The 14105-nt window shown below is 49.5% G+C and overlaps 1 protein-coding gene across 1 annotated transcript; it reads right to left on the reverse strand.

Moving 5' to 3' along the window:
- Positions 1-2678: 2678 nt before the first annotated feature.
- On the reverse strand, positions 2679-14053 carry LOC106938600 (inactive ubiquitin carboxyl-terminal hydrolase 54-like; the record flags this gene model as incomplete). The annotated part of the gene is made up of 15 exons (XM_015020699.1): positions 2679-3336; positions 4021-4231; positions 4854-4976; positions 5368-5465; positions 5537-6285; positions 6517-6694; positions 7228-7347; positions 8701-8865; positions 8935-9059; positions 9304-9937; positions 10473-10598; positions 10710-10901; positions 11038-11206; positions 13630-13779; positions 13850-14053. Coding segments are annotated over 15 exons (3786 nt in total), but the record flags the coding sequence as incomplete, so codon positions are not given.
- Between the last annotated feature and the right edge of the window lie 52 nt (positions 14054-14105).

A 14105-nucleotide genomic window follows, 5' to 3' on the forward strand; every position in this document is an offset into this window, starting at 1 on the left:
GATTCCACCTTTAGTCCTGCTGACTCAGCAGATTAGACATGATGTGACTTTAATGTAGCAAGTATTAAAGATGCAAAACCCTTTTTGTGTGTCTGGTTGGGGCAGATGGTGAGTTATTACTGGATTCTATAAAATGAGGCTTAAAGCTGAGATGCTGAAGTTTGGAAATGTGAAATATATTCTCTGAATATAAATCTTTAAAAAATTGTTCTCTGTCAGTTCTGTAAAGATACAATAGAGAACAAAGTGAATTTCTTTTATATTGACCAATAATTTCATTTTACTTAATTGTCGCTGTTGGAGCCATAATTTAAAATTTGAAAAGCTTTGGCTCTTTATGAAATATTTCATCCCATTTGATGATGGATCTGAATATCGCCACGTTCTACGAACAAATGATGCAACAGGGGAAAAACGTAGAAAAACTGGTGATTATTTTTTCTGTCAGTTTGACGTCACACGCAGACTCGTTGTCATGGCAACCAATAAACAACAGCCCGGCGAGCGCAGAGCAAAGATTAGTTCAAGTGCATCAGGAATTAACACTAAAACACAAAAACTTTTCCCACACTAAACGTAGACGCTCCAAACAGAACATTCCGTTTGTTTCAGATTTAAGTTTTTGAATTTTCATTTTGCATCGTTAGGAAGTGATGCCTGAACTCTCTGTGGTTGATTAGCCAACTTAAACACCTGATTATCTGTCAGAAAATCTATGTAGGTCGCTTTATTTTGTGTTAATTGAACTGAAATACTCCGAACTGCAGTAAGTGTTCATGTTAAGTTTTAAAAGTTAAGCTAGTCTAGTCAGGGGCTGAGCCAGAGGGGGTTCCGGGGGCCCAGTGTCCCCCCACCCCCCATGAAAAAAAATGTATAAAATTTTATATAAGTCCATGTGATGACATATATAAATGCATTTATTGCATTTATACCAGCCTCCATTATACTAATACTCGTATAAACGAGCTGATATTGATCGCCTGGATGTTTCAATGTGCTGCGCTGGTGCAACGCAAAGGTTAAAGCACACATCTGGGTATAAAACACCAATAAGTTATTTACTGATCCTCTGCAAAAACAACAAAAAACCGAAGATGTTTTTTGTTGGTAGTTTGGAGCAGAGGTGGCGCTGGAGTTTTTTCGTTATCCGTCAAAGGAAAAAAAATCATTTTATTTCCAATTTGTAGTCATCAAACGAAACATTTAGTATTTCTCTGAGAGACCGTTTTTGAAATCAGGTAACATTTCACCAAATGACGTGATTAGAAGAGGCAGAACTCTGATCGTTTCCTGATCACTTCCTTCGGCCTGCGGGAGAAAAACCCCGGCGAAGCGGATCAGCTGCTGGACGCTCCAGAGCCTCTGGTCCGTTAAAGCGTCCAGATCAGAGGTGATTCTCTGACAGATATTGTTCTTAGTGTGATTAATAATGATCTCCGCGATGTTCTCTGTTCTCTGTGCGTAAAGTTGAAACTGCCTGCGCACCAAGTGTCAGCTTGATCACAGTCTGGACAGAACCAGTGGACTGTTATCAAGACGAGGGTGAGGAGGGAATCTGACATGAACTCAGTTAAGTTTTTACTGGTTTTGTTTTTAAAACACCACTGACGTAAGCAGTGTAACTATATATTGGATATTTGGCGTTTGTCATCTCGAGTAATTAATTGGGAGCATTTATTGCCCAGCTGCGCTTGGTTAACCATGTTAACCAGGTTAACCCAGTTAATCATGTTAACCCGGTTAACCATGTTAACCAGGTTAACCCAGTTAATCATGTTAACCCGGTTAACCAGGTTAACCAGGTTAACCCAGTTAATCATGTTAACCTGGTTAACCCCGTTAACCCTTTCCTGCAGTTATTCTTCATGTCTTCTACATTTGATTCCTCCTTAAATTTTAATAAAACTGATTTTTGCATTAAATCATTTTTCATCCTGAAAACACTTGAAGGTCAAAAGTGGAAAATCTTTATTTTTCTCTTTCATTCAGATTTTCTACCTGAAACTGAAAACCTGCACAACATTTTTCTATTTTTGTTGTTCTGGTTTCTGGACTCATCCAGAACCTTCTGGCTCAACAGAACCAGATGCTTAGAACCAAACCAGAACTTGTGACTAAAGTAGAGACATGAGGTTGAATGATGACCCGAGAAACTTGATTCGTTTCCATGGAGATTTTTAATCATCTCGTCTGTTTGGCGGAGAAAAACAAGCAGAACTAGAAACTGACATGATGGGAAGCAGAACTTTAACCGAGACGTTTCTGCAGCTTCATGAACCTAAAGCTGGTCCTCACAGACGACTTGGTGTTGGTTTGTTTCTGCCCACCTGGAGCGCCAGCCGGGTGGAGTCAGCAGTTCCTTCATCATCTAAAAATGACTGGATAACATCGGAAAACAGGAGAAAACTGGATGTTGACCAGTGGAAGTGACATCAGAGCCGGATGGAGTCACCAAGGAGATCTGCAGGAAGAGCAGAACCAATCAGAACGCCGAGGAGACGGGAAACATCAGGATGAAGATCCCAGAGGAAACCCGATGAGCTCTGCAGTCCGACAGAACCAGAACCTGCAGAACATCTACACTGGAGCAGAACCACATCCAGGTTCTGTTCAGCTGAACACAGGAAGTCTTTTCTTCTTCTGCTGCTCAGCTGGAGCCACACGGGTCCAGTAGCACAGAGGAGGTTCTGGAGGAGGTTCTGGAGGAGACCCGGGTCCACATCTGGACCGAGTTCTGCTGGCTTTGGTTCTGATCCAGCTCTGTTCTGGTTCTTCAGGGAGGATCTGGATCTGCTCAGGTTCTTCTGTCTCCTCTCAGGTTCTGGTTCTGGTCGTGACCTCTGACCTCCATGAACCTGCTGACGTCTCCCTCACTGTTTGCTGCCTGAACGGCACCGGGCCACAGAAGCCGGCCGGGTCGGCAGGAAGGACGATCCGGGTCGGCAGGAAGCTGTCGGCAGAGCCCGTCCATCCACTGGGGGCGCTGATGGTACCGGGCGGCCCGCGGGTCCACATGGCGCCGCCAGTCCGTCTCCGGGGGAACGTCCAGGCGCAGAGGCTGAGCAGGAACGTCTCCTGACACACGGGGGCGCCGTGGAGCAGCGCCGGCTCCTCCGACAGGAAGTGACGCCTGATGATGGTGGTGGGGGTCGACCGGGTCAGCGAGGAGACGCTGTGGACCAGCAGAACCGGGTCTGGGCCTGGGGAGGGAGGAAGAGGAGGAGGGGGGAGGCGGGGCGTGGCGAGGAAGAGTGGCGTAACCCATGGCGACGCTGTGGAGAGCTGAGGGAGTCGGACCGCTGTCAGACAGAACCAGAACCTGGTGCCAAGGAGAACCTGAGGATGAGGAGGAGGAAGAGCAGAGTCAGCAGGTTCACCTGGAGAAGACCTGCCTGGTTCTGGTTCCGGTTCTGGTTAAAACTGGTTTATTTAGTCCAGTTGATCAGGTTAAAGTCCAGTTAACCGACCAATGAGATGAGATGAATCAATCAGAACCAATCAGAATCATCAGCAGGTTGTTTCTGAGCAGGAGAAACTCAAACGGGTCGGTGGTTCTGGATCGATGCTTCCTATGGAGCTGCTGATGCTAAGCTAACAAAGCTAGTGTTAAGCTAACTAGCCTAGCGAGGCTCAGCAGTTCCTAAAAAGTAAAATGTAGGAACAGAAAATATGTTTTAACTTGTTTATGTTAAAATTAATCAGTAAAGTTTATTATTTAGAAATTAGATCAAAGAACAGAGTATTACAGCAACAGGAAGTGATGCAATACTCCTCAGCCAATCAGAGCCGCAGGAAGTCAGCCATGATGACGACTGATTGGTAAAACTAAATTAAACATCCTGAACATGAACCAGTTCCTACTGAACATAAAGAACTGGTTAGTGAACTGATTCAGTGAACTACATAAAGGATGTGAACAGCAGCAGAAGAACCAGTTCCTACTGAACTCCAGATCAGAGTTTGAGTTTCACCCAACAGGAAGTCAGGAGGAGCAGGTGAATGTGGAGGTTAAGGGGTTACCTGAGCGTCCCCAGGAGGGGGGGGGGTGTGGCGTCTGCGTGTGGGGGCGCTGTGGAGCCGGAGGGCTGTGGAGTCGGTGGAAGGAGGAGCGATCTGCTGTGAAGGAGGAGGAGGGGAGGTGCAGGGAGGAGGTGCTGGGGTGGAGGAGGAGGGAGGAAGAGGAGCAGTGAAGGTCTGAGTGTCTGAGAAGGGGCCTGGACACAGAGGGGTCCTTCAGATGTGATGAGGAAGACGAGGAGGGGGATGAAGATGGAGGGAAGAGGAGAAACGGTTAACACGATGAAGATGAACTGAACGAACCCTGAAATGTTCTGATCTGACTTCCTGTCAGGACGTGTCTCCTCTGAGCCACCGTAGCTTCAGCAGATCAGAGTCTGCCTGCAGGCGCCGATGTTCAGCATGAGGAAAACCTCAGGACTCCTGAAGGCCGAGTTCAGGACGGACCGGGCCAGCAGACCGGGCCGGCGGACCGGGCTGGTCTGCCTGGCAGACCGCGCTCAGGGCAAAACTAAACCAAACATGAGTGTTTAACCAGCAGCCTGAGGCCGAACGGAGGAGAGGATCTGAATCTGAAACTAAACCTGATGTTAAACCTGCTGAACTTTGACCTCAGACTGAACCTGCTGAACTTTGACCTCAGACTGAACCTGCTGGACTCTTGGATGAAAGTCAGTCTGAGTTTTAACTCTTAACCAGAGAACTGAATTAGCCTCCTGGTTTTATCTGGTCTTTAACTCATTCATGTCTGAATCACCAGAGGAACAGGAAATGAAGGAGGCTGCAGTGACGACATGTCACCACCAGGTGGCAGCATGAACCTGTGTGTGACTTACACAGCTGCGTTGGAGGTTCTGCTGGAGGTTCTGTGGTCTCGACCCGATGACGGTTCCGCTCAGAATTCGAGCGAGGCGTCGCAGGTTCTCTGCGCTGTAGTTCTCGTCTTCGCCTGCAGGGGGCTGTAGAGGACACAGAGTTCAGCTGTGAATCAATGAGGAAGAACTTCTGGATGAATTTAATTCGACTCCAACTGAAAGTTCTGATTTCAGCTTCAGGCTGAATCTGGTTTCATTCTTCAGTTTTTAGGATTTTACTTCCAGACTCACATCAAAGATAAAAGATGTTTCTACCAGAAATCGATTCCTGATAAAGTGGAAATCGTCTCAGATAAAAACCGACTGTAGCAGGAAGTTAACAGATGTTCAGGAAAGACAGAATGTTCTCATGTCGATCAGAACAGTACCAGATGTCTGTAAAAACCTAAAACTCTGGTTACTGATCAGTTCATTGATCATAGCTCAGCTGTCTCTTGGTTCTGGTGTTAGCGCAGCAGCTTCCTGTGGGTTCTACCTGCTCTCCAGGTGAGGCCGGTCTCCTGTAGGCGTTTCTCTTGATTTCAGCCGTCGGCGTTTTGGAGCGTCTGGATCCAGACGGCGTTCTCCTCACCGCTGGAACAGAGACAGAAAGTGTTCATACTCATGTTCACATCGGAGGAGTTCCTGCCTGTCTGTGCTCCTACCTGCTCTGCTGCCCCCTGGCTGCGGGCTGACTCCACGGCTGCCCCGTGGCATGCTGGGAGCCTGCAGGCTGGCCTGGTACAGCGTCTCCAGCTCAGATAACTCCTCCCCCTCTGCTGCATGCTGGGAGTTGTAGTATCTGTTGATGTTTTCAGCCCAGCGTTGCACAGGCAGGGCAGCTCTGAGAAGCTGATTGGCTGGTGGGGAGCAGCTCTTGATTGGCCGGCCCACAGTGGGGGCGGAGCCTGAGGGAGAGTAAAAGGTGGAGCTGATAGATGGAGAATCATCCAGCTGTTCCGGAGTTAAACAAGACCACTTCCTGGTTGGGCAGGAGGAAGAGGGCGGGGCTAGGCTTCTGGGCGTGGCCTGTTTGTTTCTGGAGAAACCCGAATCCTCCATCATCTCATGACACCCGTTACCTCCAGCAGGTGATGGAGTTTGGGAACATGGCCGGTGTGGGGGCGGGGCTTGTGACGGGTCAGGCCACGCCTCTTCTGGTGGAGGGGGCGGAGCCACGTCATCCAGGTAGGTTTCCACAGCGAGAGCAGGGAGAGACCTGGCGCTACCGAGGGGTTTCCCAAAGCCAGAGCAGGGGCTCCTGCTGGAGGTGGGGTCAGAGGGCAAACCTGATGCAGGAGGGAGGGGCTTAACAAGGCAGGTGAAAGGGGGAGGAGCCTGGTGGTCCTGTCGGGCAGCTGATTGGTCGCCCTGCTTGTCTGTCAGAAGTACTGGGAGCGGGAGAGGCTTTGATCTGCAGAGGAGGGAGAGGAGACTGAGGTCACCCAGAGGAAGGCCACCTGCTGCTCTGAGGGGGCGGGGCTTAGACTGTGATTTAAAACTAATTTCACAGAAATGGAAAAAAGATCCAGCAGCTCCACTCTGATCCTGCAGCTCATCCTCTGAACTGACAGTAGGGGGCAGCACTGAGCCCCAACAGGCTGAGCCAGCTTAGCTGTGATTGGCTGAGCAGAGCAGGTGGTACCTGGGCTGTTCCAGCGTCTGCTGCTCCTCCTGCTGCTCTGCTTCCTGTCTTACTGCCTCTGACTGCTGCAGCTGCAGCTGCAGCATGCGCTGCTGCAGGCTGCGGCATCTCCTCATGCAGCGCTGCAGCCGGCTGTGGCTACCGGCTCCGCCCTCAGCCGCCGCCGGCCGCAGCTTGGCTGCAGCGGTGCAGGAAAACGTAACCATGGAAACAGAAAATAAAGGAAAAGGAATAAATGGGAAAGAAAAGATGCATAAATAATAACACGATGTGATGAGGTCATGTAGAAATGTTTAAAGGAAACAGGAAGTGAAACATCAGGAGGCGATGCGGCCTCATGGTGGCGCTGTGGGTCAGACACGAGGAAATCAAACAGAAGGAATGGAAACCCAAACCAGTGAATCTGGGCCGAAGGTTCTGGTTCTGTTTCAGGATCCAGGATTGATCTACTCTCATTATTCAGACTTCTGCTGCAGGTTTCAGGTAGTTTGGACCGGATCAGAACCCAGAACCAGCCGATCGACCCGAATGACTGGAAACAGGAGCTAAGGTTCCCCTGAGAGACCGGAGAACCCGGTTCTGGTTCCCCGCCATGACTGACTCAGTTTAACTTCAGATCATGAACACAAACATGTCAGGAAGTCTAACTATCATTTGCAGGAATGAGATGTGTTATGAAGGGGCGGAGCCACACAAAGGGGCGGGGCTTACAGACGGCTTCATTGACCGCAGAGAGCGCCGCCGCAACGTCACCCGCCTGCTCCAAGCGCAGAGATTGGTCCAGCAGGAGCTCCGCCTCCATCACACACCTGTCAAAGCTCTCGCCTTTACCTGCAAGACACACACACACACACACACAGAGTCAGTAACAATGGCAGCTGTTTGTTCATCACTTCCTTTGTGTTTCAGTTTGAGTTTGTTCAGCAGATCAGTGGAGAACATTCCTCCTGCTCCATCTGCTGACCACACACACACACACACACACAGCATAGGAACACACACACACACACAGCATAGGAACACACACACACACACACACACACACACACAGTAACAACCTCTGGTTCAAATCAAGAACTGAAGAACGTCTGAATGTAAAACTATTGTTTCTAATAAATGTTATTGATATTATCAATGAATCGATCAACTCTGGCTCCTGGTGATCGTCCTGCTCCGGTTCCGGTTTCATTCCTCTGACCCGTCGGGCCGACCGTGTTGGGATTTGATCAGTGGATACAGAAACTGGGACCATCAGAACCGACCGGAGGTTTATGAATCCATCAGCACAAATTCAACCATGAATATCTACAACCTGCTAATGGTTACGGTGCCTTTACTGAGATTTCTGACAGTGGTGTGTGTTAATGCTTTGGCTGGTCCAGTTTTCTCTCTGTAAGTCTTTCAGCTCACTACTCTGGACTTTTACCACATCTGGAGTATTTAAAACACGACTGGAATGAATATCCAGGGAATCTTCATACATGTGGCAAGTTTGGACTTTTTTCCTGGCTGTTCGGGTCTAAGTGACCCGGTCTGTTTCTCCTTCTGATAAAAATCACACCCTGATCAAAATGATTTAACTATTCCCCCAAATTACATGTGGAACCTTGAAGCAGCTGAGCTACAGCAGCAGATACCACAGTCAGGAACAGAAAACATGAAACCATCTGGAGAGGCATCAGGGATCCAGGTGATGGTGTGTGGTGTACTGTCTTGGTCCATTTTGGACCCATCAGAACCTCCTGCGGACCTTTGAAGCTGTCAGCATGATGAGGCTCATCCCTCATTCAGGCAGAGCAAAGCTCCATGACACAAAGTCCAGATTGTCTCGGTTGGTTTCTGATTCTCTACATCAGACCAGAGTCTGGTTGCACATGGTAACCAGCCCAGACCCATTTCAGGTTCTGGAGGATCTGCTCCGGTCCGGCAGCTCTCTGCTGGGGAACCGTCATCAGTTAGACTCCAGATGAACATGGACTGCTCTGTCTTCAAAGAACCACAGGACATCTGGAGACTTTAACAACTAGACACAAAGTTCAGGGTTTATCCATCCATCGTCTCTCATGCTCAGTGGGTCAAGCAGGTGCTGGAGTCCAACAGAACCAGAACCAGAACAACAGGAGACTCAGCAGGGATCACCATCCTGGTCTGAACTCCTGGTTTAACCACCAGAACCTGAGTTACCTTGGATCTGCAGCTGGTCCAGGTCCAGGTACTTGCTGGGTCTGGGGTTGAAGCCCAGCGCCTCCTCCCTCTCCTTCTCCTGCCGCCGCTGCTGCTCCTCCTCCCTGGCTCTCCTCAGCACCTCCTCCTGCAGCTCGTCCAGCTCGCTGCGGCCTGCGGGGGGCGCTGCAGCAGCAGGAACAGCAGGTTACAGACAGACTCTGGATCAGGGCCTACAGACGGCAGCCTTCGTACCGAGGCTCCCCCTGCTGGAGGAGGCGAGGTCCTGCAGCAGAGCGCCGCTGCTCTTTGACCTGATGTTCCTCCATGAGGGTCCTGAGGATGAGGAGGAGGAGGAAGGCTTCTTCACACCACTCTCCCTGCAGACACAGCGGATCATATTATGGGATGGGATTCTTTCCAACAGCCATAAGTCAAAGGTCAAGTCTTAACTGGTGTCAGATTTAGGGGAACCGTCTCCTGTTGCTCTTTGACCCCAGACTCTATCCTGAGATCAGAGACCTGAAATTCATGAATGTTGTTTGGGGCTCCTACTGCTCAGAACCAGCTCCCTCTGGTGATTCTGTGACCTTTCACCTCTAGGTTTGGCCCCAACAGTCTCACCTGTCTCCCAGGCTGAGGTCCAGGCTGACGGGGCTGCCGCTGTTCCTCTCGCTGCTCTCGTAGCCGCTCTCCATCCTCTGGATCAGCCTGGGAGCAGCAGGAGGCGCAGGGAGCTGCGGCCCTCTGAAGGAGCTGGGGAGAGTCTGGGAGAACGCCGCTCTGATGGACGGCGCCTCCTCCTGGCCTGACGAGGTGCTGTGGGCCCCATCGGGCTCACAGGCTCCTCCTCCCAGCGGGCTGTATCCTGCCTGCCTCCGCCGCTCGCGCATGAAGATGGTGTCGATGTTGAGCGTCTCCCTCCGCGGCCTCCACGCCGGCCGGCACCTCCCTGCTCCTCCTGAGGAGCTGGCCTTGGACTCGCTGCTGGTGCTGTCAGCCTCCCAGTCCTGGACTGGAGCGGAGGAGGAGCACAGAGCTGTGTCTGCAGCAGGGAGGTGCTGGCTGGAGCAGGAGGAGGAGAGGAGCTCGGAGGAGAGGACGGCGGCCGGCAGAGAGGAGGAGGACGAGGAGGACAGCGGGCGGATCATGTTGGTCATCGTCTCCTTAAAGTCTCTGAGGCGACTGGCTGAGGATGAGGAGCAGGATGAAGGTTTGGGGAGGTGCCGAGGAGCCTGCTTCTCCTTTAAGGTTTCTCCTGGAGGACGGAGGAGAAAAACATGTAGAGGACGAGAGGAGAGACGGAGGAGGACAGAGGACAGCAGCGATGAGGAGCCAAAGGCGAGAGAATGAGGACATGAAGAACGGACCAGATTAAACCGGTTTAATCAGATTAAACCAGTCTGATTAAACCGGTTTAATCTGATTAAACCAGATTAAACCGGTTTAATCAGATTAAACCGGTTTAATCTGGTTTAATCAGATTAAACCAGTCTGATCAAACCGGTTTAATCTGATTAAACCAGATTAAACCGGTTTAATCAGATTAAACCGGTTTAATCTGGTTTAATCAGACTGGTTTAATTTGACTTGAACCAGATTAAACCAGTTTGAACCAGATTAATCAGATTAAATCAAACCTCATCATCTTCATCACCTGCTTGTTTTGTTTTATAAACTAACTGATGTAATAAACTCTTTATTCTGATCTTTGAGTTCAGGTGAGTCTACCTTCCTGTTCATTAGATTATAATTTATTTTAGCGTTTCCTCGTTAATCTAAGCCCCGCCTACCATCGCTGTGGTAACCTGCTGATGGCGGATCGGGTTCTGGTTTGATTCGCCGAGACCTGTTGGAGCTCCGCCTCCTGTCTGTGGCCCCGCCTCCTTTCCTCAGAGGCTGCTCATCTGCCACACGGCCTTACAATGAGAGGCATTATGGGATGGTTTACCCATCATGCAACACGGTGAATGAATGAATGAGTGAAGCAGTGAAGCAGTGAGTGAGGACAACAGAGGACAGTCTGGTACCTATGGCGTCCAGGCTGCAGAGGGAGGCGTGCAGCGTTCTGTCGGGTCGCTCCATGCAGACGAGCGTTCCCTGGGAGTCGGATGAGCAGCGACTCGCCACGGCCTCATGATAGGACTGGGAGGACTGGCGGCCACAGTAGCTCTCTGTGGACGAGTCGGTTCGAGTGTCGCTGGAGATGGACGGCTCGCGGCCTGCAGGGGGCAGCGATGGGTCATTTATGAGTTAAACACACAGAGAGCTACCGGTAGCCCTACAGCAGCTAGCTGCTACAGGGCTGCCGGCTGCAGGATAGCCGGCAGCCCTACAGGCCGAGTGGCTCCTGGTTACCCGAGTCCTCGCTGTCGTAGCCGGCCTTGTGGAGGCGCTGCAGGTCGAGGCGTGGTGGCAGGTCCTGCAGGGTCACCGGCGTCCCACGCGGGTCGGCGTACAGCAGCAGCAGCGGCTGATAGCGGCCTTTAATGCAGCGCGACACCACGTCCTTCCACCGGGGCCCGATCTGAGGGAACAGCAGAAACAGGGAGGGAGGGGGAACAGCAGGGCCGTGTTGGAGCCGTTCACTGAAACCTCTGAACGCTGGAGGTCCGGTTCTGGACTGGATCCAGTTCTGAGGGCTAACCCCAGAACTGACCACCGGAGAACCAGAGGAGACCTGAGCTCTGCTCTGGTTGCCATGGGAACGAATGTTTCTGCTTCTGATTCATATAAACACAGAAACATGAAACTATTATGGGATGTTTCAGAGTCAGCATGAAAATCAGAGAGAAGATTTTCACACTGATTTCACATTGAGCCTCAAATTTATTCAACAAGAATCGGTTTCTATGGAAACGAAGGTTGAATAGCTATCCATCATCCATCCATCCAACAACCATCCATCCAACATCCATCCAACAACCATCAACCATCTATCATTCATCCATCCAACATCCATCCACTCATCATCCATCAACCATCCATCCATCATCATTAACCTCCATTTTCTTGTCCAAAGTAACCGTAACCCCATGAAACAAACTATTCACAATAACAATAATAATACTTAGTAGTTTTAGTCGTTCACTCAAACATCAGTTAGTTTCAGTATTGATTCAGGTTTTCTGAATATACTCAGATGGATTCATGTCTAACTGAAAACTTTCCATAAACTAAAGAAAAATCGAACTGAGCTTCAACCAGTTTCTCTGACGTTCCTCTAAAAACGAGAGCCAAAGTATTTGGAAATAAACCCAGCTGGTTTTAACATCTGATTCTGCTGTAAACGTGAGAACATGACCTGAATCCTGCCAGCAGCGTCTCACCGTCTCTCTGAAGGAAGAAAAACTTCCTCTTCCTCCTTTAGCTTTTCTTTTCTCTCTCTATCGTTTCCACCCGTCCTCCGTTTTCCAAAGCAGCGCTCGGACCGGACCAGAGCGGACTGGACCAGACCAGAGCAAAGAGAGTAATGGTTTGTTTAACAGGCAGAAAGAGACGGGAGCTGGTCTGCAGCGTGGGTGAAAAGTGTTCACTGATCTGACCTCTGACCTCCGATCCAACCAGCTGCACCAACAAACAATGGAGGGATTTCCTGTTTCACAAAGAAAGAATGAAAAACTAGAGCAGGAGGAGAGAGAGAGAGAGAGATGGATGGATGGATGTAACTGTGAGCTGAAGTGAGGAAGAGGAGCAGATCCTTCATCCTTCATCATAATTTGATTATTTCCACAGATTAATTATCAGTTACACTGTAAAATATGACTTTATTCTCTGACAACATGCTCATATTTATGACTTTATCTTTGGTATTTTTATAACTTTACTATTGGTTTAATACAATTTTCTTCTCAAGTTATGACATTATTCTATTATCTCAGATCATTCTGGTATTATTATAACCTAACGGAGCAGTAATGGCTCCGTTAGCATTTCCATTAGCATTCCTAGCAGTAATGGCTCCGTTAGCATTTCTGTTAGCATTCCCAGCAGCAATGGCTCCATTAGCATTTCTAGTAGTAATGGCTCCATTAGCATTTCCGTTAGCATTTCCAGTAGTAATGGACACACCACCGACACCGGACCCATGGAGGTCCGGTGTCGGTGGTGTCAGTACCGCAGGCAGTATAGCTCTTGTTAGCATCTCAAAGAGCGTCCAGCTCTACCTGTCTCAACGGCAGCAGGCATTTATTTTTAGCTCGTTAAGGCAAAGACCACCTGTTAGCTTCATTGGTTCTGCTGGTATAAATGGCTCAAAGCGNTGNGGAGAAATGTCCAGGGTCCAGATTAGGTCCTTTGTTGTGTTCCTCTCCGGCTCTCGCACTGCGCTCTCCTTTCTTTCATGTGGGAAATTATCCAGATTCTGTCTCAATTTTTATTTTTATTTTTTTATCATAGCTGATAGTGGCATATGTGGCATTATCTAAAATGACACCAGTCAAACCCAATATGATAAACAACTACTGGGGCAAAGTTAGCCTTCCTGTGTTTACTCTGTAGACTCCAGTACAGAACGGACCTGATGACGTCATCAATGAAAAAATGGCGACCTCCATGGGCGACAAATATAACAAAAGATGTACATTTTTGAAGTAATTATGAGTTTTGGCATATCAAAAACAGCAATTTTTTAAGTAATAGGAAAATTGCAACTTATTTAGATCAACACGTTCAACTAGTCGTGGATCCGTTTAAATCTGATTTATAAATCACGAACGGCGTGAAGCGGAGCTCCATCAGCAGCTGGGAGGAGAACGCCGAATGTTTTTGGTTTTTAATATTTTATAGTATTGAGCAGTGAGACATTTTGAATATTATAATTATATGTACTGCGTCAGTGTAAAGGCTGATTCACCAAGGGCTGGGACCTCACCTGGTGGGACCCTCCACCAGGTTTAAGGTCATAAATCGGGCTCCATCAGAACCGGGCCGGCTGGTTTCGGGTCTCACCTCCTTCACATGAGCGTCATCGAAGTACATCCACCTCCTGATCTTGGTCTGGAAGAAGAAGGTGGAGTAGTGCTTGCCGTAGTAGCAGACCACGCCCACCAGGTAGAGCTCGGCCCGCCGGGCCTTCTCCTCAGTCACCCTGTAGAACAGCTGCAGAACCAGAATCGAGTCAGTCCGACTGCCCACCGCGCTCTGGTTTACCTCCGGGTCGGCTCCTCACATCTCCGAGTCGCAGGCAGGTTCCCAGAGAGTGGATGACGTCCTCGGCCAGGTCCGAGTTCTCCGAGTCCCACACCAGGCCGATGCTGACGATCTCTGGGCTGTTGAGCAGAACCCGGGCGATCCGGAGCTGCTGGCCGCACCGACTCTGAGGAGGGACCAGTATCAGAACTGGGACTGGACCAGTATCAGGACTGGACCAGTATCAGGACTGGACCAGTATCAGGACTGGAACCAGTATCTGGACCAGTATCAGG

Source organism: Poecilia latipinna, unplaced genomic scaffold (genome assembly GCF_001443285.1).
Source record: "Poecilia latipinna isolate Pla-1442-1.1 unplaced genomic scaffold, P_latipinna-1.0 Scaffold2640, whole genome shotgun sequence".
In the NCBI taxonomy this organism is placed as follows: domain Eukaryota; kingdom Metazoa; phylum Chordata; class Actinopteri; order Cyprinodontiformes; family Poeciliidae; genus Poecilia; species Poecilia latipinna.